The sequence below is a fragment of the Nycticebus coucang genome, chromosome 8, assembly GCF_027406575.1.
Source record: "Nycticebus coucang isolate mNycCou1 chromosome 8, mNycCou1.pri, whole genome shotgun sequence".
Classification (NCBI taxonomy): domain Eukaryota; kingdom Metazoa; phylum Chordata; class Mammalia; order Primates; family Lorisidae; genus Nycticebus; species Nycticebus coucang.
The window spans coordinates 102,109,369-102,133,067 of NC_069787.1; the positions used below are offsets into that span (position 1 = coordinate 102,109,369).

At 46.5% G+C, this 23,699-nt stretch overlaps 1 protein-coding gene across 2 annotated transcripts in view; it reads left to right on the forward strand.

The window, feature by feature from the left end:
- Nucleotides 1–20,422, forward strand: part of EPHB1 (EPH receptor B1) — a 449,583-nt gene extending 429,161 nt beyond the window's left edge. For both annotated transcript variants that reach the window (XM_053600199.1, XM_053600198.1), the window contains exons 13-16: nucleotides 8,382–8,531; nucleotides 14,264–14,457; nucleotides 15,438–15,593; nucleotides 18,925–20,422. In XM_053600199.1, the coding sequence (XP_053456174.1) occupies nucleotides 8,382–8,531; nucleotides 14,264–14,457; nucleotides 15,438–15,593; nucleotides 18,925–19,033 (609 nt within the window). In that variant the 3' untranslated portion in view covers nucleotides 19,034–20,422. The remainder of the gene's footprint in view (nucleotides 1–8,381; nucleotides 8,532–14,263; nucleotides 14,458–15,437; nucleotides 15,594–18,924) is intronic.
- Nucleotides 20,423–23,699: the final 3,277 nt, after the last annotated feature.

Consider the following 23,699-nt stretch of genomic DNA (forward strand, 5'->3'; position numbering starts at 1 on the left):
TGTCAGATGCTTCTAACCTGTGAAGAAGGGGGCAAAAAATTGAAGGCTGTGGTAAACGCAATGAGGACAACAGAATATACCATACCATCAGCTTCACACAGAGCTGGACAGAGGTCTCCAAGATGGCTGAGCAGAGGCCAGTCTCTATCTGAGAGCCCAGCATGTTCTCCAGAGACAGAACATGCCCCCACTGAGCAGCCCTCACCTCTCACCATGCAATGTCAGGAGCCCCCTCCCACTACATTGCCATAGCAGGTGCAGCCCTGCCACAGAGCAGCAGGGAGCCCACAGACCTTCCACTCACAGATAGGAACAGAATGGGAGAAGAATACAGGTGGCCCAGGGTCGTGGGGAGACACATGGGACCACGCTCGGAGGGCTGCTGTGGCCTACTGACAGATAGCCATGGAGCCATGGGGCAGGCTCAGGGTTACTGGCTGGAAAAGGAGTGGAAAACTGTGATCTCTTAGTGTGGGTACAAGTGAAGTATGGCAGTAGAGGGCCTCTAGAAAAAAGCATGATCCCTGCCATCTTCAGAGAAGCAATGGGTAACACACTGGGCATTGCCTAGGAAGGGAAGGATGGACAGTAGGGTGACCTTCTGGCCTCCTCAGCCCTCTCTGTCCCCTATTTCATGCTCCTTCATGCCAACCTCTCATCCACAGGGCCTGGAGTCTCACTGACCCCTGAAGGAGGGCATTTTTGTTTCAGCAGCAGGGCAGGCACATCCCTGCTTGCTACATTCCCAGGGGAATGGTGGCTTACTCCTTGGGCTATCAGCAGTCCACCATCTGGGAAGGCAAATGTACAGAGAGTCTAAGGCCATTGGGCCAGTTAATCCCACTTTTTCTCCAGGGACCAGACTCTTCAGGAGCCCTGATAGCAGGGTACAGGCTTTGGTGACTGCACAGGAGAGAGCTAATTTGAGCTGATTAACTGCTTCAGGGTTCCCTGGGCAGTGCCCTGCTGAGGGCAGAAATGATGTTCCCTTTCCCTCTACAGAGTCTGGCCTGGCCTGGAGAGGGTACAACCTACCTGCTTGTCAAATGAATGAAGACAGCTGTTGAATTATTTATCCCTTGTCTCTCCACCTTTCTTTTTAACTGTAAACTCAAGAAGTGCTGTAAGATTAAAATAATAATAATAATAATAATGCCCATATCCTAGCCATCAGGGGCTGTTTTGAGTGTGGGTAGTAAAGATAGCTGTTTGTTCTGACGGTGTAGTACAGAGAACCGATGTCTGTTTGGTTGAAGAACAGGATTTTTTTTTCCAGTTGGGAAATGTCACCAAGTGGCCTTTCTGTTCTTCACACATGAAATACACACTATCATCCGCATATTTTTAGTTAATTTATGTCCAAATAGGCCTTTCTCTAGCTGCTGAAAATGATGTTTAGGCTGCAATTACCTTTCACAGCAGCCTGCAGAAGGGTTTCAGCGCTCACAAAGCTCAGGGGAGAGGCAGCAAGGACCCCACCCGACTGTAAATTTTTCCATTTGTAGTTATTCAAATCACATATTTTATTACTAGTACGAAATACATTGTGTCATTCATTTTGGACGAGCAGCTAATGCTTTAAGAAAAGCTTTGAAAAACATTCTATTTAGAAACAATTTTGTCTGCAGCTAACACTGTGTGCCTATTAGGCTTGTCTTCTCTCCCAGCCCTTTCTTTCTGCTCTGTGTGCCATTTGCATGACAAACGGGACCATCCTCTCCAAAAGCTCACCTGTTCCTGCAGCCTGCTTCCCACCTAACGTTTGCATTCTCTGTATGTTGCATCATAATCCTTAGCAGGGTAATAAATTACAGTGTCACCATCAAGATTGTGGCTTCTGGAAAGAAATAAGCAGCAGGGCCAGATGAACTCTTTCAGAAGATGAGAGACTGTTTTCATGCAAATTCCTGGCGTCCTGGGGAACTGGGAACAGCCTCTTTATTATATAGACTCAGCTGTAATTCAGCAGCCAGAAGCCATTTCCACTGGTTGTTAGAAGCTGGTAACACTCAGAGAAGGATAACCTTTAAGGCAGAAACTTCTTCTCCTTCTTGACTGATAAGGTCTTATCTGGGGGAAGAAATCACTTTACTGATTAGGTGGAGGAAAATGGGTCGGTGTACTTCCAGAGTGCTTTAAATCAAGACAGTCATTCTAAAATACCTTTGTAATTTAATACTTAGACACTTAGAGCACACTTTTGACCAAGGCAGTGGGCAGTGACTATACAACAGGAGGGGGCCTGTCACATGGATGCCCCTGGGGGCCAAGGCCATCTGTGTCTGAACTTGTCCACAATGGGCTGCACAGAGTCCCTGGCACAGATGCCTTGCCCAGGCTGGTCAACCATAGCCAGGATGGTTACTGCTCCAAGGGGTATGTCCAGCCTGCCAACTCCAGAGTCACTCTTGATAGACAATGCAAATTTCCCTTTAGTAGTTCTCTATTTCCTTTGCAGCACGCATATATTTGACAGAAATATTAGCAAAGTCAATTTGCTGCTTTTCCATCATTTTAAGACCTTTTGAAGTTTAGTGCAGTATTGACCAATTTTTGCCACAGATATGAGTGAGTGTCCCTCCTCCATGGCAGACTTCACTCACCCAGGCCAATGCTCCTCTTCTCTGCTCACCAGAAGCCCTCATCCAGTGTTCCCCAAGGCTGGTCACCCATTGGAATCCCTTGAGGGAAGTTTAGTTTTTATTAATTGCCACAGGTACTCAAATTTATTAGACTCTCTGAGAGTGGGGCCCAAACGCTGTTAGGTCTTAACATACTTCATGTGATTCCAGTGTACAGCGATCAATCACAGCTCCCTGCTGAGCCCAGAGGAAGCCTCAGAATCCTTCTCAACACAGCCACTAAGAATGATCAGTGTTGGTATTCAGGATGGAATCTAATGCAATCCATGACTTTTGCTGGGTTGATCTATGCCAGTAGTTCTCAAAGTGTGACAGCCGTACTGGGAATTTGTTAGAAAGGTAAAGTCTTAGACCTCATCCCCGGTTGGGACCAGCTTTATAAGGCCACCAGAAGATTCTGATGCCCACTCAAATTTGAGAACCACTGCTTTAACTCGTGGTTGTGACTAATGGCTGCACATTAGAATTCCTGAAGCATGTTAGAACTTGCCAGTGTTTGTACACCACTCCCAGAAATTCTAAATACATTAGATACCCATGGTATTAAAAAAATTCTCCCCCATGTGGTTCCAATGGGCAGCCAACCTTGGTAGCCACTGAGTAGATCATCTGGGCATGCCAAGAAGAGGGCTACTGGCCTTGCCTTCAGCCAGTGTTTCTTTGTGCACTTACAATGTGGCTACCCAGGCCTGGAGTGGCCACCTGAGTCTGGAGACACTCTTGTAGAATGAGGATGGAATTCTCCCTCAAGAATGCACAGGACAGTCCTGCAAGGTAACGACTGTGGCTGAGGCATGCTCAATAGCACTGAAGAAATATTAGAGGGGCCCTGTGGTTAATAGAGAGGCTACAATATAAACAATCCCACTGCCCTCTAATAGTAGGTGGCTTTGCTGTCTAGGAATTTAACAAAAGTGCAGTAGAACCTCTATAAGTTGACCAACCGAAGGACGGTAGCACACAGAGAAGGTCAACGTAAGGAACTAGGCCTATTGTACTGACACGTAGATGTGGCACATGTTAGGTTCAACTTAGGGAGGTGACCACCTAGGAGATTCTACTGTACTTTTAGTGCCTGATAAAATTGTACATACTGGATGTGTTAGTTTCCTATGGCTGCTGTGACAAATAACAGAAATATATTCTCTCACAATTCTGAAGAACAAGGTGTTGGCAGGGTCATCTTGCCTCCGAAAGTTCTAGGGGAGAGTCCGTTCTCTGCGTCTCTCCTAGTTGCCATGAATCCTAGACATAGCTGGGCTTGGAGACAGTGCAGCCTCTGCCTCCACCTTCATGTGGTTTTCTCTACATGCCTGGCATCATCACTACGTGGATTTCTTATCAGGACACCAGCATTATTTTTAGGACTCATTCTTGTCTACTATAATTTCATTTTAAACTTGATTGTATCCGCAAAGATCCTATTTCCAAATAAGGTGACAGTCACAGGTATTCAGCAAACAACACTCAGTAAGTTCTTATTTAGTGGTAACAATAACATACTATGTGGGTTACATCACTAACATGACACATCTTCACAACCCAGTGTATTTTCCACATTATATACCTTTTGGAGTAGTGGACATGAAGAGATTGCATGATATTTTCAGTCAAAAACCTATCACTTCCAAACTTCAAGGGGATCCTACTGTAGCGTGAGGCTAACTTGCAGTGAACAAGTGCATGATCACCATACTCAGTATTTATGGGTGTCTAGAATCCTGGCATAATCCCGCTGAGACTTAGTCTCACACAAGATGGTGGAGGAAAGTTCTGTAGCAATTCCCAGGTGCACGGAAGTACTCCCCTCGGGGTCCTCCAGGATCAGTGCTCACACCTCAGCCTGGAAAGCGTCACGTTGAGTTGGGCTGTAGAACCAAAGCTCTGAGTTGTGCCTACCTCATCTTACTGCAGAAAGACAATGAGCTGGCCGGGTGGCATCCAGGAGGTCACAGCACCTTGAGAGTGGGGCTAAGTCTCATCACCGCCATGTCCCCAGCAGGGTACTGAGCACACAGTGGGTGCTGCAGAGATGCTTGTTGCAGGCTGGCTGAGGCTGAGGGACTGAAGTTCCCTACACTGAGACCTTTGGGCAGGTGTGGGTCAGGGTCAGAGACCTGAAGATGTCTAGGTTAGAATTAATCCACTGCCTGAGATCTTCTCCCAGCTTGTCAGAGTAAACACACACACAAACACACACACACTTAAATTTGTCTTAAATCTGAGTTAAGGCATAATTATCTGAAGCACTCATTTTCAAACTTTTGAAGAATTTCTTGACAGCACAACCATTCCATGCAAAGCTGCATGTGCAAGGTCCCTATGTGAAATCTTACAGGGAACTCAGAGCCGGGTGATGTCCCGGTGCCTCCTGCCCTCTCCCTTCTTCCCCAGGCCCCAACAGTGACCCACATGGTTGCTCTCAGCAAATGCTGTCCTGGGGAGACCTGTGCCCTCAGCATCCCTGGGGGAAGCAAGTCGTCTGGCTCCTGGTAGAATCCCATGCCAGGCACAGTGTTCTCAAGCCCAGTGCCAGCCTCTCTGTGCCCACGTGGATGCAGATTCTTTCTCAGGGAGCCCCATCCACTCTTCACTGGAGAGTTCTTCCCGCACGTCCCCTACCATCCAACAGAACACACATTCCTTCTTTGTGTCCCCTCCTCGTGCCTGCATTGGGGAGCACTTCCCAGTCACAGGGGTGCTGTGGCCTCCTCGCCCGGCAGCAGAGCAGCAGAAACTCTGCCTGCTGCAGAATCTCACTTCCTTTTCTTCTGTTCCCCTCTGTGGGGCTGGGCACCAGCCTCTAAATTAACAGATTTCTCTTCATATAATTGAAGACATGTTAAATAATCATCAGCATAATTACCTCTGAGCATCAGAAGGCAACACTAGCCATGTGATGTTGGAGAAGATAGAAGGGAAGTTTAAAATTCCCAGGAAAGAAAACACCCATCTTGGTGTTTCCCTGACTTTGCATTTCCTTTGGCTCTGCCTCTGAGGTCAGCCTCCTCGTGTTCTTCTGCTGAGTGGTGGAGCCGGTTATGACAAGCTGTCAGCTGCCTGTCCAGAGGGGCTCTTCTTAGAGACTAGGACACCTGCTGGGATGGCAGGCATGGTGGTGACAGGCCAAGCTCCATGTTCAGTGAGGCCCAACAGTGCAAGGTGGCAGGAGGGCTGGGGGCTGCTTGCTGTGGGCTTGGCACTGCCACTTTCCAGGCAAGAGGGAGCAGCTCCACAGCTGTCACTGACAGCCCCGGGGGTCTGCTCCAGACTTGGCAGAGGCGGACATTTCCAGACTCCCAAATCAAACGCCTCTTTGAAATTCAGAAGAATCACACTTTCACGCTTTCCTCTCCCTCCCTTCCTCTGACACAAACACACACAAAAGCTTAGCAAGGCCTCTTTCCCCTTTACTCACAGACCCACACTACTACGTTCCCGTCTCGCGCTCTCTCACGCGTATTAATAACTTCTCACTCACACAGAATCTCATATTCGCTCTCTCACACACGCGCACACACTTGCAGAATCACATTATACTAATTAAACTTCTGCTCTCTCCTACCTCATTTGACCTGGGTATTTTGAGAGAACAAAAACCCCTCTCCTCTTGGGGAGCTCAGGGTATCTCAAGGTGTGGCATCACACCCTTCCTTGATGGTGACACACAGCATGGGTGTCTAAGCTATTGGACACTGGCCTCCAGGTCACTGGATGAATTTTCTACCTCTCTTCCCAGCCATGGGTACCAAGTAGCTAAAACTAGTAAATTCCTTCTGGAGGTTGGTGAGAACAGAGCATCCTGTTGCAGCTGCAGCCCAAGCCTGCCCTCCAGGCATTTGTCACGTTGCTGGCATTTGAGCTGAAGACATCTCCCACCACAAAAGCGTGCCATCATCCTCAGGGAAATCAGGCCTGTCTTCTTTGCAGAGAGCTGTGTATGAGCCTGGGGAGGTCCAGGCCAGGTTCCTTCCAGGCTCCAATAGGAAACCAGATAAAAATATACTTTGCAGTTTGCTCCTTCCCCCCGCCCCCTGTCTCCCTCTCTCTCTGGCTCAGATGAACCATTTATACATTTATACATTTTAAGATATTTTTGCTAAAGTCCACCATGTACCTTTGGTAATTCAAGTAGATTATAAGAATGGTGTGTATAAAAATAGTCTTCTTCAGCCGAAAAATGAAACAAATGTGGAGAGGAGTAAGGGGGGCTGCTGTCCTGGGCTGTGCTGCCGCCTCCCACCAGCAGCAGCAGGTGTCATATACTATGGAGCAGGCAGAGACCGGGTGTGGAGAAAGCACCGTGGGGGTGAAATCCTGGTATTTGGCATGGAGAATTAAAAATGGGATCATATTTGTTCTGGAGAATGTTGAGCTTGGGAGAGCAACCTTAGCAGGAGTTCCACCTTAGTACCCACAGGCAGCATTGATGCCAGGCGGGACAGACCTGCTCTGTGCTTACCTCCCTCTACCCCCCTAGGAATTCTGTGCCTCAGCCATGGTGGGCCGCTGTGCTCTTTCTTTCTCACCCCCAGTCTTTGTATGTGCTTTCTGCTGGTACTTCCCTCCTCCCATCACTCTGCCTGGTTAATTTCTACTTATTCTCTAGGGCTGAGCATAGTGAAAATAATGGTCTGACTATGAGAAACTGGTCAGACCAGGTGCTGAGGAGACACTGAGGCGGGGAGAATAGTGAGTCCCCATCGCGCAGGTAGAAAGGGGCAGTGCTGGTACCTAAGCCCAGCCAAAGGCTTCAGGAGTTCTTAACCACCGCAGGAAGGGAGTCTGTGGCCCCTCCCAGTCTCCTCAGGTTCTCATAGCATACCCACCTTCATCTTCACCTTCCTCAGTTTCAATTCTTAGCAATGCATTTGAAGTTTCTGGGTTTTTGTCTGCTCTCCTCACCCTCTGTATCCCTAAGGCAGGGACACTAGCTGGCTTCTGTCCGGGACACCAGCTCCTCAAATAGGACCTGGCACAAGGCAGTGGTCATCACTTATTTGTTGACAGGATAAATGAATGGATGGGTGGGTATCAGTCCCTTAGGTAAATGAAACTGGTCAAGGTCTGGCAGACAAGCTGAGGGCCAAGCAGAGAGCCAAGTCAGGAAACTCCAGTGTGGGGTTGGAGGCCAAGAAGGAGAACTTCAAGGCAGCCCCTTAGAAAGCAGTCTCCAGCTTCCAGGATCTGCCCTTCAGTGGAACAGCCAGCACTAGACAGACCACAGCACCAGGCCCCTTAAACCCCACTGCAGTCCAGAGCTGTCTGCAGGATACAGAGTTTCCTTCCAGAGGAAGATCGCAGGGAAATGATATTGTAGTGGGAGGGTCCTCCAGGAGGTATCTTCTTTTTTGTATCATCAAGATGTTGTAGCTGTTGCATTGCCATGGAACAAAGACAACTATGGTTTGCATTGCACCTTGCCAATCTCGCACAGTTGTGTTGTGTTTTCTATGGTTACACTTTCTCACCCTCACCTCCCTACAGCCACATCAGAATCCATGTGCAGTGAACATGGTGTGTCCAATGTGGCACACGACCAGCTCCAACATGCTGATCTCCGGGAAGTCCTCTGAGTAGGCACAGCAACACAGTGTGCCACGGGGTGTGGCTTGGGACAGCCATCCTAAGACATGAGATACGGAAAGATATGGGAGTGAACTGTACATAGCAAGGTCTTTTATCTGCCTCCAACCAGAAGTCTGATGGTTGGGCTAACCACGTTTCTCCTTCTTGCAGGGTGGAAAGATCCCTGTGAGATGGACGGCTCCAGAGGCCATTGCCTACCGCAAGTTCACTTCAGCCAGCGATGTCTGGAGCTACGGGATTGTCATGTGGGAAGTCATGTCATTTGGAGAGAGACCCTACTGGGATATGTCCAACCAAGATGTGAGTGTCAGCAGCACCTGGTTGCCACCACATCCCTTCCAAGAAGTTGCAGAGGCAGTAGAACACCAAGCCCTCCTGTTCTCAGCTCAGGCCTCACAACCTGAACTTGAGGAATTCAGGGCAGGGGATGCAGAGATATCCCGTTCATGGGTCTTTAAACTAATCGCAGAGCCCAGCATGAAGAAGTAACAGTTCCAATGACCACAAAGCCTGAGAGGTGTCCAAACTACAGATTCCAACCTAAAAGACAACAAGCTAGTCCTGAATGGCCATGGATCATGAATTTGTCAGGCCCCAAATTAATCAAGAATCTCTACCCTGCTTCTCAGAGCCCAAGTCTGTGTTCTTCCTCCTGGTGCATGACAGGAGGGAAGGGGTGCTGGTCTCAGGGCCATGGAATGGGTCCTGACCTGCTCCACCTCTGACAGCTGTGCTCTATCAAGCCAGTTGCAGTTTATATCTTGACCCACAGTCCCCTAAGGAGAGGAATTGCAAAGAATCCTTCTCTGAGAATTCACTCCTCTGTGAGCCTGTGTCACCTGTTAGTGAAGGAGGAGATAAGAAGGCTTCCCAAAGTTGGTCAGCTGCAGATGGGCCAGAGGAGTGGGGCCCTGTCTATGGGAAGTCAACCCCCTCCAGGTTGGCCTCATGGGACAAGAGCAGGAAAGGAAAGGGCAGGGTAACCTTAGATGCTTTAAGTGAAGGCTTTTTGCCTCTGTTCCAGATGGGGAATCTCTGCTCCATAATTTCTAAAGGATGGAGAAGCCTTTCTAGGATGATTGCTTTGATAAGGCTCCAGTGGAAAGCCCTGCTTGTATTTTAACACCTCCAGTGGCCCTGGGATATTCCCCAGAGACCACCCCTCTTCTGCATTTTGAGTACATACCCTCCTCTTGGAGCTGAGAGGATCTCAGCTTGCAAAGCCTATGTACTTGCTCTCCCCATCACTTTGGGGGGAGGTTATTTTTTCCAACTCATAGACTAAAAGAGGAAGGGCTTTCCCAAGTCCAGATCTAGGTCCACTGGGCATCCAGCCACACTGTAAGCACCTCCATGCTTGGGAGGCCTCTGAGGTACTCCGAAGCTTGGGGAATCCATAGCTCCATATCCAGCCAGAAGCTTATCACCATGGTAGTCGCTCAAAAGGTTGAGAAAGGTGGCAGTTTCCCAGTGAGACTGTGCCAGAGGAGCTGGGGTACTTCTGTGACTGTATTCCTTGCTGCCACATGCAGAGTGGCTCCAATCCGGAGTGGGTGAAATAGCTGCATCCTTAATCAGGTCCCGATGACAACCACAGGCAAAATGTAGGTCCTCTATGATCTGTGATCAGCCACGCCTTGCCTCTGTTCTTGTAACCTGTCAAAGCAGTAGGTGTTGGAATCCACACAGGTTGCTTTCATGAAATCAGCATCAGCAGCACCCCGGTTCTATACATACTGTGTGCTAGATGTATAAGAAATGATAGCCAGGAAAAGCAGACCCATCTTTTGCCGCCCAAGATCTTAATCGGATTAAGAACAATTCAACTCACAGAGAATGGATTACAAAACTGTCTGGCAGGCAAGCTTTGACATTCACGATATTTTCTGTCAATGCACTTGGCTATGTTGAAAACAACTAGAATTTCTGATAATAGACTTCCAGAATCCTCAAATTATTCATTGCGCACACAGTCATTGTGTGCTCATTGTGACTCAGCATTATGCTTGCTAGTTCCGCTCCTGAGGGGTTTATAGTCCAGTGGCTTATACATAGGGCATTGGGAACGCTCAAAGGAGGGGAAGGGAAGGAAAGGCTTCTCAGATACTTGACGTTTGCGATGGATCTCAGAGGGAATAAGAACATCTGTAAAGTAGCAATTTGTTCTGATTTTGCTGTACTTGTCCAAAATAAATCTCCTAGTGCAATTCTGCTTCCTATAGGAGGCAGGAGGTGACTTCATGCTCATTCAGAAAGCTTCTTACAACCTGGCCTGGGAAAGAGGCAGGAGTGGCTCCCAGCTGCTGGGCTGCAGCTCCACTCACCAGAAACTGCTGAGGTGGTGTCGGTAAAGGATGTCATAGATGACAATTGAAAGGCTTTAAGAAAGAGAATTGCAGAGGCAAGTCGGAGTGCTGGTAATTAGGCTTCCCGAGCCCAGGAAGGTCTTTGAACATGTACAGAGAGTTTGTCAGCCAGAGAGAGCAACTTGGAAGTTCTGCTGCTTGGATCTGATTGACAGAAATAATGAGAGTGGCAGTGTCTGTGGAGAGGAGCTGTGGTTTTATTGAAACATCAGAGCTCAACTTAACCCGCTCTACCCTGGTTCCTCCACTGCTCTGAGCTCCTTCACTTCACTCTCCTCAGTGGAAGGTCGAGTAGGCACCACCCACAGCCCAACTCGCTAATGGGGGGGGCGTGTCCATGTGTGGGGCCAGCCAGAAGGCCCCACTGAGGATGCTAGGGTAAGGGGAGGGCCCTGCTCATTTCCCAGAGGAGCTCTAGTCACTTCATCTGGTGCCCAAGACCACCTGTGCCGGATCCCCTCCCAACCCCCACACCTACTCTGTCTGGATACAGGTGAACCAAGGCCGCACCTCACCCCACCCCATCCTGGCCCTGGGATGTTTACTTATATTGGCCTTCAGGATGGCCAAAAGAGTTGCTATAGACCATTCAAAGTAAGATAGCAGTGGTCAGTATAATACACTATGCCCCATGTCTTCGGCCATATCTATCCCTACGGTTCAAACCTGGTCACTGGTTCAGAACCATCAGATGACCATATGGAAGATGTCTCTCCACACCTCCCCACTGTTGTCCACATCTCCTAGCATGGCAGGCGTGACAGAGAATAATCTCAAAGTCCCATTAGAGAAGCAAAGTTTTTTTTTTTGATGTAATGATGTTTTAAATTTGACTCTTAAGTTATATGTACTCAGGAAATCAAGAAAACACCCAAATCCTTAATAAGACTACACATATCCAAGGGCAGCACACTTCAAAGATCTGTGCAGATAAATGCTATCCATTTACCAATTAATGACCTCAGTATTTTTTCTTTGGAGTGGAGGGTATTGGCCATTTTTTTTTTCTTTGTGCAAGAAGCATCAATGCTCCCAGGCTATCAGTTTGGGTAATAACAACAAAATTACCTAGAAGAAGTAGCAAATGAAGTGCCATTTTGTAAACATAAACGTGGGCGGAGGTCCCCATAGCTATATTCTATCCTGAAAAGTGAGAAATGGGGATGTGGCATCCCCATGTAGGAAGTCTCTCTCCTGTTCTTGGGCAGGTAGTATCTTGGGGCTCTGGCATCAATTTAAGCACAAGTGCTATCAGTTGAGGGATACACTAATAATACTATCTACCTTGCACTAGAAGACTTTAACATCCCCTAACACTATTACGAGTTAAATTTGGACACTAGCTCCTCTCACTGGCCCCACCGAGCTTGCCCTTGGGCAACCAGGTAGGATTCAAGGGGACATTCAATGGGTCATCCCACTTGTCCGCACAATGAGTGGAGACTCTGTGACTGGGACCCTCAATCTGTTTGCCTCGAAGGAGCTTGAAAAGGGTACAGGTTGATGTGCCAGGCTGATGGGAATGATACCTGGCTGCTCACTCTCACGGATTACGTATTTCAGCTCTGCACCCCTGTTTCATGCCACAAAGACATCAAACGGGTCCAGGGGCTATTCTCCAGGCTCAGATTGTCATCACAGCCTCCTGGAGACCTCATACATGTGGCTTTTGAGGTATTTAAAAGTTAAAACCCAGCACCCCTGTGACTTATTCCCAGCCCATCCTCTAAGTGGTGTATGCCTTTGGACGAAGTACTTCACTGCTCTTGCTCTCCTCTTTTCTCATGGGGTTAAAATACCCTCCTCAGGGGACAGCAGGGAGTTTGACAACAGTTTGGGGGAGATGAAAACATGTCAGTTCTACACATTATTCAAAAGTGAATGTTCCCAGTCACTGGATTGTTTTTAATGCAGTGATAATATTGGCAGGGCCTGTACACTTGTTTTCCATCATGTTGAAGGAAGGAACAATGCACCTTGATTGTCTCTAATGACTTCAGGTTATCATATTATCTCGTGCCCTATCTCATGTCCCACGTACTGGGACAAAAATTGTGAGAATGTCAACTAATTCAAAATGTTCACTTTTTGAGCAATTTATGAAGAAAAAAATAAGTTGCAATGAATCTGATTTTTTAATAGAGGCAAAAGCACCAGAAAGTCCCTAACCTCCAAATTATTTCCTTTGTTGTTTAAGGTGCCTGAGCAATTTATTTTAACATAAAATCAATGCATGCTTATTATAAGAAATAAAAAATACAAACAAGCAAAAAGGAAAACATAAAGAACATTCATGTTTCTACCTCCCCACAGGCAACCACCATTAAATCCATGCTGTATAGCCTTCCAAGATGTTTTCTATGGCTGTGAATAATTGTTGGGTTTTATTTTGTTTTGATTCTTGGTTTTTATACAAAAGCAGTATTATACCACACCCAGCAATTATGCAGCCTGCTTTTTTGCCTAATATAATAATGTATATCCATTTCAATAGATACATTTTTGCAGTATCATTTTAAAGCCTGTGTTGTATTTTAGCCTTCTGTTGTATCTTTAGCAGTAGGATCATTTACAATTGTTTTTGCTAATGTGAAAAGATCAGAGCAAATGTAATTGATTTACCTGAATTAGAAATTAAGAAGTACAGGATGAAAATACTAAAATCTGAAGAACAAAATTCTTAAAGCTCCTAAAATCCTTACAAAATTATCCCCTAGAATTTGCAAAAATTACCAAAACTTGATTGGAGACGTTATTTTTGACTATTGGCTGCCTCATGAGGATTAAAGCAAGTAACGCTAGGAGATGTCTAGAGCAGGAGTCCCCAGCCTTTCTGGCAACAAGGACTGCTTTCATGGAAGATGATTTTTCCACAGGGGAATAGGTTGGGTATGATTCAGGTGCATTATATTTCCACCTCAGATTATCAGGCATTAGACAGTTTCTCATAAGGAGCACACAACCTAGATCCTTCCCATGCACAGTTTGCAGTCGGATTCATGCTCCTGTGAGAGTCTAATGTCACTGCTGATCTGACAGGAGGCGGAGCTCAGGCGGTGATACTAGTAATGGGGAGTATCTGTAAACACAGAAGCAGCTTCTCTCTTTTCAGTTGCTCTCTGCTGTGTGCCTCCTGCTGTATGGCCTGGTTCCTAACAGATCCCCACCGCAGATCTAGAGGGTCTCTGGCACCGAGTGGGTGCTCTATCCGTGCTAATCTCCTTCCTTCTTTCCTGTGGAAATGAAAGAATGGGGATGTCTTTTATAATAGTGGATTCACTGGGTTTCCTACGTGTCACTGTTTCATCACCTGAAGTGCCACCAGCTTCCAGTAAGATACAGCACCGGGCTCTGTATCTCCTAAAGAAAGGAGATGCTTGAGCCATTCACCAGCTCATTCCTCTGAACATTTGCACAGATCTAGTGTGGGGGGCCTATACCAGGTGGTGGGGGCACAAAGAAGCAATGCGATCCCTGCTTTCTAGGAGCCCACACTCCAGGGGGATCAACCAAGTGCACAGAAAATCCATTATGAGAGGTGTGTGAGCCCAGAACAAGGGCACCTGAGTCACCTCAAGCCAGGGAGACTATCTGGGGGCTAAGTTGTGAATGATTGGCTGGTGGCTCATCTTCCAGTCAACACCTGTTCCTTGTGTGTCTCTGCAGGTAATCAATGCCATTGAGCAGGACTACCGGCTACCCCCACCCATGGACTGCCCAGCTGCTCTACACCAGCTCATGCTGGACTGTTGGCAGAAAGACCGAAACAGCCGGCCCCGCTTTGCAGAGATTGTCAACACCCTGGACAAGATGATCCGGAACCCAGCAAGTCTCAAGACTATGGCAACCATCACCGCCGTGTGAGTCTGGTGAAACAGGGTGATTCCCGGATGTGGTTGGTTTTATGGTCAAGGGCATAGCCAGCAACCTATGATTTTGTTCACATCTGCATTTGTTTTTATTGCTGGGGATTCATTGAGGGTACAAAGAACCAGGTTGCACTAATTGCAATTGTCAGCCAAAATCCTTCTTATAATCGTGCCCCGCCCCCAAGCCGTGTGCCATACCCTGTGATCCCCCCACACATCTGCATTCTTAAAAGGAGCATCTGGCTACAGTGTGAACTTTCTGTTAAGGGGAATAAGCATACATGGAGAAAGACAGATAGGAGAACATTGCAATGATTATGATAGAGAAGACAGCATCTTAAATAAAGGTAATGGTTATGCAAAAAGTGGATGAGTTTGAGAGATGTGGGAGGCAAAATCTTTATGACTTGGTGAAGAGCCAGATATGGGCATGGAGGATGAAGGAAATCACAGTGAGGATTGTGATGCACCCCATCAATCAGGAGGAGATGCACCCTGATTTCTAGTTTGGGGACCTGGGAGTCTGCTTTGAGAATGTGAAAGGTGGGTTCCACCATGGCTCCATTTTTCTCACATATCTGAGGATGAAACCAAGAAAAAAAAATGTTATCTCTGGGGAGGTTGTAGTGAATAGTCCATATTTTTGAAGGTATCTTTGGATGGTAAGGCTTAGATTTCACTTTACAAAGGAGTTGGGAGCCTGCGCTTCCCTGTAGACTAAATCCTATGTCAGTCTTCCTGTCTGGGTTGATGACCTCTGACAATTCCCAGAGGTCAGGGACTGGCCCCTTGGCTTTAGAAGTCACACCAATTCAGGACTCTATAAAGAAGAAAAGGCCATCCCAGGGCTCTAGGGTGATCCTCAACCCACGAGGGACACTGCCATCAGTGAAGTCTGTGTGAGCCCAGAGTGAGGCTCTGTCCAGGCGTCTCTACAGCTGTGAGGTCACCTGTTCCCTTTGTCTCTCCAGGCCTTCCCAACCCCTGCTCGATCGCTCCATCCCCGACTTCACAGCCTTTACCACCGTGGATGACTGGCTCAGTGCCATCAAAATGGTTCAGTACAGGGACAGCTTCCTCACCGCTGGCTTTACCTCCCTCCAGCTGGTCACCCAGATGACATCAGAGTAAGTGACAATAATCCGCTCCGTCCAGCCTGCGTAGGGGTCAGGACTCCTTCCCTGCTACTGCAGAGGTGTGAGTCCTGTTTCTGGCCTTGTCCTCAGAGCTCCTCCTCTGTATAGCACCAGTCCTGTGGGGCAGGGCAGGTGCCTTGGGAAGACGAAGCAGGATGTGAGAGTGAGGTGGGGCAGTGGAGATCCATTGTAGATGTCACCTGAGAGTTCTTCAAGGTCATAGCCATATGTCATTTACTTAATCACTTAGAGCCTCTCCCCCATTTATGTTTTTAAACTTGACCCGTCAAATAGGCCCCCTGGATGGAAAGAACACAGCCAGCCAGCACTTTCAATAACAGAGCAGGAAAAGCACTGCACTGATTCCGCAACAGTCTCCACGTGGGGAGCTTGTCTTCATCCTTAGACAGCACCTGTCCATAAGCATACATTTCCATCCCCCTCAAATTATTTACCCGTCTGCTGCTCCCAGAGGAGTTGGGGGGAATATACAAAGTAAAATTGTTTAAATAAGATGAGAGCCATGCAGTCCATCATTTCTCCAAAAATGTTCTCAATAGCACCAGTTGTGGGAAATGTAAATAGGTTTTCTTTGGAAAAAAAGGTCCCTTGGTCAAATAAATTTGGGAAATACTGTGCATTTTATCACCCTCTTGGAGATTCGCTGCTCATATTAGCATTATAAAGGCCATGAGAAATCCTGAAATAAAGAAACCTATTTGGAATTATTAAATACCATGGAACCATATTTTTGAGGTGCAGGGTTTTATGGAACTGTAGTTTGGGAAATACTTATCTAGTTCAACCCCTTCCATTCAGCAGATTCTAAAATTATGTGGAATTGGTACCCACCAGTGGAAAAGCTGGGGTACCGCCTGCTTTTCTCATTGCCAGTTCATTACCCTTCTACCTGTCCACGCCAGGGCCTCGGTGGTTCCCATGTTTTGATGCACAGTGGAATCACTGGTGGATCTTTAAAAAAAGTTGATGCCTGGTTCTCACTCCCATACCTTCTGAATAATTGTGGTGAGACTTGAGCATCAGGATGTTTAAAACATCAGGTGTTTCTAATATGCCGCAAAGTTTGGGAACAACTGGATTAAAGTTGTCAAAGGTCAAATTTTGCCTTCTGCATTCACAGCAGCTCGGGAAATCTTACCTAAGATATTAACTCTACCCCCCAACACACACACACACACACACACACATTCTGGGTGGGACCACATGGGCTGCCTAGGCTACAAAATGTATACTGGCCTACAATACACATTTCCCATGGTAGAGGATCCCTTAGTCCATCAGGCAGTTGAAACATTTATGATCACCTATTATTTATCAGGCATAGTTCTAGGTGCTGGGATTCTCTGCTAGGACAGGCCAGTTGCTGAGTCCTGGGAAAGAGGACCCGCCCCTAGAAGTTGAACTTCAGAGGAACAACTTCCTGACACCCTGACTGCATTAGAGTCAGTCTTCATGGAGACTAGCTCCACTTCTTCAGGTTTATTCTTTCAGAAGTGATTGAGCCTCTACTTTCTCCAGAGAGATGGTTTAAATGTGCACCTAACCTTAGACCCACTGAACATCAGAATACATTTTTTAAACCTGGGTTAATTTCCAGTGATGCCTAAAGAAGCCAGTCATTAAGGATTATTGCAGGATAGCCTAAATGAATAGACCCACTCACCTGTGGAAAACCAGCTTCCCCAGCTTTCACAGAAAAAAATGGATGTCCCTAAATAATCGGAGGGACTGGATCTGGCATAGAAGTGGGTGTTCATGAAGACAGACTATCCCTGCTTTCCCACTGTGATCTGCGTTGGGAGACCACTGTTACGTGATCTCCCCCCAGTCTGAAGGAACTCCCTTGGTCTGAGAATAATCACACAAGAAACAAGGAAGAGACTAAAAGGAAAGTCAAACTGAAAATGAAGGGATTCAGTTCAAAGTAAGACATGCCCTCATACTGTGGGAAGAATTCAGTTTGTTTCTTGAGAGATAATAGATGGAAAAAGAAAATGAGCAACTTAGTAAAATAGATTATGGGACAATTTGTGAATTTAAAATTCAAGCATGGTTCCTGTAAGTATTTTTTGGGGCACTTTGACAGCCTCACTAAGCTGCAGCCCTTGGGAGACTGACTACCAGCAGAAAGAGGGAAGGGCAGGAGAGCCAAGGCACTGTGCATGGAGAGCCAGTCCTGGCCCCACCAGGGTGGTGTGCAGGGTACAAAGTAATCAGCTGTGCTGGTGTTGGCAGTCTTGGAACCTTAGAAGAGTTCTGCACGTAGCCCCGCAGGAGTGCTAAGCACCAAGCAGTCTTGTATTTGAACCCCACCACACCACTGCTCATCGGTCATGTGATCTTGAGCCATACTTTCCTTGTCTATTAATGTACAGATAATAATAGTACCTATCTCACTGGTTTGTGGTGGGACATAAATGGAAGAGTACATGGAAAGCACTTGGACTATGATCTGCCAAGGATGCATGCAAGAAATGGTTGCTATTAAATTATAATTGGGCAATGGTCTGTCAATTTTTGTAAAATTTTCTTTCATGTAGGTTTAAGTGAGATAGCATGTGGCACATGGGATGCACTCAGGTGGTGTTATACATTATTATTATTATTAGCTAGTGGGATGTATGGGTCTCCTAAGGTCAAATGTAAGCCCTTAACTTGATCATATCAATACTCACAGCTCAGAGATTGATCCAATTCAAAGTCCTTTCCCAAACATATTCCTTAGATTCTTGCTTGGACAGATATTTTTAAGTTATTTTGAGATCACCCTTTTAAAAAATGCATGATATTAAAATTCAAACAGAGGCAGAAAATGAAAACTCAGGGGAAAACATCAGAAGACCAAACAAGCCCCACATCTTTTCAATCTCAGTGGGTGATCACTAATTTAGGCAGAAAGATACACAGAATAACTGAAGCCCCAGGGAGTATGCACTTGGAGTGTTAAAAAAAAATTACCACAGAGTAAAATTCCAGTCCAGTGGAGGGTCTTGGACACAATGCAGGGGCTGCTCAATAGCCTGTACGTGAGAATACATCCCCAGAAGGCGGCGCAGCACTGCTAGGATGGTCTGAGCTTGAGGGAACATCAGAGAAGAAGGCCATTGCATGGAGAAAGTGAGAAAATAGGTAATTGAGAGTTTTCCAAAAACTTGGGTGAACTTAGGTAGTCGGGCTTTAATTTTTTATTTTTATTTGCCTCCTGAACTATTATCAGGAGCATGGCTTTGGTGGTGAGTTGTGATCTGTGAAAAGCTGCCCCGGTTCTAAAGGACTTCTTTTGTGTCTTCTCCCTTCCCAGAGACCTCCTGAGAATAGGGATCACCTTGGCAGGCCATCAGAAGAAGATCCTGAACAGTATTCATTCTATGAGAGTCCAGATGAGTCAGTCACCAACGGCAATGGCATGAAAGCTCTCATTTTCTTGAGGGACGAGAAGAAAAAGGACCAGGGTCAAGGGGAAACCAGAGGTTGACCACTGTGGAATGTGTTGGAGAGACCAGCTTCTCAGCTGAGAAATGCATTTTCATCTGTGAAGAATCAACTGGCCCTGTTGCTAATAGGCAACCTCCGTTTCTCAGTGACAGAAGCATGTCTAAGATGTGGTGGGAGACCAAATAAAGCATAATCAGATATAAAAAGGTGATGTTCAACAGATGCGAAGAAAAAACAATATGCACCAGGGGAGAAAGAGTAAATAAACTCAGCTCCCACCCTCAGTGGGCTGGAGTTATCCATCCACAGGAAGGAAGGGAAGAGGTAGAGGGAAGAAACAGAAGAAGCGTTCCATTTTCTTCCTCACCAATGACATTCTTTTCTTTTCTCCTTTTGTACTCCTCCCAGAGAGTCCCTTCCCTTCTCCTACACCCATTTCCTTTTGCTCATGACTCCCGTAGGGAAGTTTCTTCAAACGAAACCCAGCTCCTGAGTCTCCAGATGTTGTTCTGTCAGTTGCCAAAGGACTTTGCTGACCACTGCATGGGGATCCAACCAATTCAATTAATGTCTTCATATTGAAGAAGAGATGTACCTTCAATTGAAAACCTTGTTTTTCTTTTGTTTGCATTTTCTGCAAAAAGGAAAAAGAAACCACAAATTGGGGGGAAAAAAAGAAAAACCTGTTTCCATGTGCAAGAGCACGCCTATGTATGTCTGCGTTATAAAATGACTGTGCTTGTTCGTAACAGATGCAAACAAGAAAGAATAACTGGAAGGCCTTTGTCCCTGAGAAATCCAAAGGGGAAGGAATGTGGTGTTGGTTTGGCTTCTAGTTGGAGAGGTCCTGGTCCTCTTTCCCAGGACTCAGTAACTGGCCTATCCTAGCAGGGAATCCCAATTGGCCTATTGGCTAAATGGGAAGAGAGGCAAGGGAGAAAAATAAAATGAAAGGGGAAAAAAACTCTCAAGAGTTTGAAAATTCAGACAGGAAACAGGTGAGTGGTTTGAATTGGATGCAGTGTGGGCCTTTCTAGAATGATACTGACTGATTAGTTGTTCTTGATAACATCTGAAGAAAAGGAGAAGGAAAATGTTTCTGGAGAATGTTCTTCCACATCCCTGGAATCTGCAATTCAAGAGGTGGCAAGGGAGAGTTCTTGCCTTACCTGTGGACTGGCTTACGCCACGTGGCATCCAAGGAATGTTTCAGATGTGTCTGTGTCTCTCTTTACATTCCTTATTGTACCTCATTGTTCGATTCACTTTTGTAAATTCCACCTAACATTTAAATATTTTTAATTTCTCCTTTTACCTTAATCTCCTTGCTAATTTTATCTGTCTAATTAAAATGAGCAGAAGCATGTCTGGGTTTACATAGAATGGTGTCAAAGTGTGTGTCCCTGGACAGCAGGTTGTCCCCCAAATTGGGGAGAATCCTTAACAACTGTCCTTTCTTCCCTCTACTGTGGGAGGGAGGGAAAGAACACATCCCTGACCCGATGACTCCCAAGAAGCAGAATATATTACACTCACTGGCACTGATGTGACCCAAAGGAAAAACGGAATAAATATGAGGCTCTGAGGGTTCAAACAAGAGGCATAAGGAATCACTGGCAAATAAACATAAACAATCACCCAGAATGCATGATTAGCCATGACTAGTTTACACACTGCATTTGAGAAGTTCACATCCAGGCCAATTCTGTAAAATTTAGATGGCTTGCTTGTGGTGTATCTATGGATGTGCAGCTGGGGATGGAAAGATGCCAGGTAATAAAAGTTGCTATGGTTCCCAAGAAGCTCATTTAATACATTTTTAAGGTGATATTTCCCTTTTCCTCTAGTCCTTGATAACTTTGATTTGAGGAGAATCTTTCTTCTTAAGTCACTGGCCAAGATTCACTACGGCACAAACCACTTTCAAAGAAGCTCATAGGCCTAGGGCTATAGCTGCAGTTTGGGAGAGCTCATCTTAAAGCTCCTGGAGGACAGGAGTTAAGCTGTCAGCATGTTCATATATGGCTGCAAAGAGCTTCAACCCAGCAAGGCGGATAGAAGAGAAAACTTTTCTTTATTAATTGCTTACCAATTCCATGCACAATTTACTAATTACCCCAAAGACCTCAATCCATGAAGTGTCTTACAAGCCTAGGCAATTTGGTTAATCTACTCTCAATTTTCCACAGGAATGAATTTTAATTTGTTATCAGATTCCTCAGGCAGAATCTTTAACTCAAAATCCTCACTGCACCTCCACCAATGACAATCCACCTCTGTCTCTGGATAATGCAGGTGAAGGTCCTAGCAAGCCCTTTGCTTTAGTTTTGCCATAAGATCCCAGAAAGGAGAGAATGAGAACCCCAAGTGCACAAGAGGAAAAAGGATGAGGGGTCAGCAGAGCCAAAGGCAGGGAGTCTCAAGGCACAGTCCTCAGAGGGGCAGGCCTGACTGAGCAGAAGACACATCCTCACTCAGTGTCCTCAAAAGCCTTCCCACCCCCACACCCCTGGGGAACCACAGGAGCAGGTGAAGTGTGAAGGGGAATGAAGTGTGTCACTAGTAAGCAAGACCTCACACATTACTTCTGTAGCATTGGACCAGTCACGATCCTCTCTGAGTCTCAGTTTCCTCATCTGTTGAATGGGAAAGTAATACCTAGCTATGATGAAGCATAGCTCACATGCCTGAGCAGGTTCTGCACATCAGGCAATTTCCTCACACTGTGCATGCATGAACACTCTTCTTCACTGTCATCTTGTGAAGTGGTAGCAGATGGTCTATCATTCCCAATTTGGGGATGAAGAAACTGAGAGGCACACAATGGAGCCAGGATTCTGACTCGGGCGGTCTGTTCTCTGCTCCTAACCTCTGCCTCACCTCAAGCGTGAGCGTGCACTGGCGTCACTAAGAGGGACTGTGATGGCAGATCACAGGCCCCACCTTTGGGTCCCTGATTCAACAGGTATGGCGTGGAGCCCAAGAACTTGTACTTCTCACAAATCACTAGGTGGTGCTGATGCTGCTGGTCCAGGTATCGCACTTTCAGAACCACTGCTCTACACTAACCTACCTTCCTGTCTCAGAGAACAATAGTCAGGGAGGTTCTTGATATACCCAGAGAAGAGAAATGAAGCCTCAGGCTCTTGGGAATGTAGTGATGGCAGAGGTTGAGATCCTGTGGCCTCCTGCACAGAGGCATCTATGCCTGCTGGCACTCTTGGCTCCTCAAGGAACTCCCTAGGGAACATTCTCACTGGCACTGGGACCCCAGTCCTCCAGACTTTAGCTACACTTCCTGCCTTATCATCAGCCGAGGATTAAATACAATGTGGGCCATTTCTTAAAAATATACTTTACAGAGCTGTCGGTGCCCCATGGCCCTGAGTGCCAGGCTGAAGAGATGGAATCTGCAGCCATGCTGTGCAGCCAGGGCATGGCTCCCAGAGAGGGACCACTGAGCCAGCACACTTGCTAGGATGCTGGTGGGTGGAGATCCCATGGGGTAGGTGGGAGAGATTTACTCAATGCTCCTAGGTCAGTGGTTATTGGAATGGAGGTGATTTGTGGGGAAGTCTGGAGATTATGACCACCTCTGTCTCCCTGCCTCTAAACAGAATGACCAGTAGAGAGGAGGAGAGTAGATAAATCTCCAGGGCACGTTTACGGCATCATCTGGGTGTCCCTGAAGCTCATAGATGTCAAAAAGGTTCATGCACTACTGAAATTATATGCCACTCTCTGCCTCCCACCTCCCCCAACATTATGTATAGAGCTGGTCACTGGGCTCCTGCAGAGGTCATCTGAGATAACGGAAATTAGATGAGGACTGAAAGTTTTCCTGAACAATGCACTTGTGAAGAGAAGAAAGAAAACAGTGAGAATTGAGGAATAGGATTCCAGGGGTCAGGAAGAGTGAGACATAGAGCAGGAGGGAGAATATCTACAAAGGATCATTTTTATGCAAGATTCTAACAGTTCCGTCTCATTCTAATAAGGCCTTTGTGGGTTAGCCCTGGAATTTCATTATCATTTTAGAAGTACTAGTTGCTCTGGAAGCACCTGGCAGAGGGCATGATTAGGTCCCTACAAGGAAGTGAGGGGAAGTGTGACACAGTCAACAGACACAGCAAACAGCCACTGTACTGTGTCTTTAAAGGATACCTGATATGAAAAGAGGCCTTAAGATTCATGTCAGGATGAGCTTTGCATTTACTGAGCCTCTTAGTTCATATCCAAGTTACAGGGTCATTTTCAAAAGTAGCCAGAAGTTTTGCATTGTTCAAGATATCAGTGGGGTTGAGGGTGGGTCACAAAAATTGAGGTCACAAAAAGTGATCAAAGTGGCAGGGGGCATCTGGATCACATTGGAAGGTCATTGAAGTTGATTGAAGTCAAATGGCCATTGTGTTCAGGGAGTCTCTTACCCAGCAATTTACAAATGAGAACAGGTGCGTGGAAGTCTGAGCATAAACTCTCAGGACCTCTCAGACAATACATGCCCTAGTTGGAGGGGGTATGTGATCTGCAGACCTCGATGAAGGGTGGATGGGATGGACAGCCCCGGCACAGTGGTGGATGGGCCTCCTTCACACATCTGGGAAAAAGAAGAGTCCTCCACTCTGGCAGCCCTCTGGACTG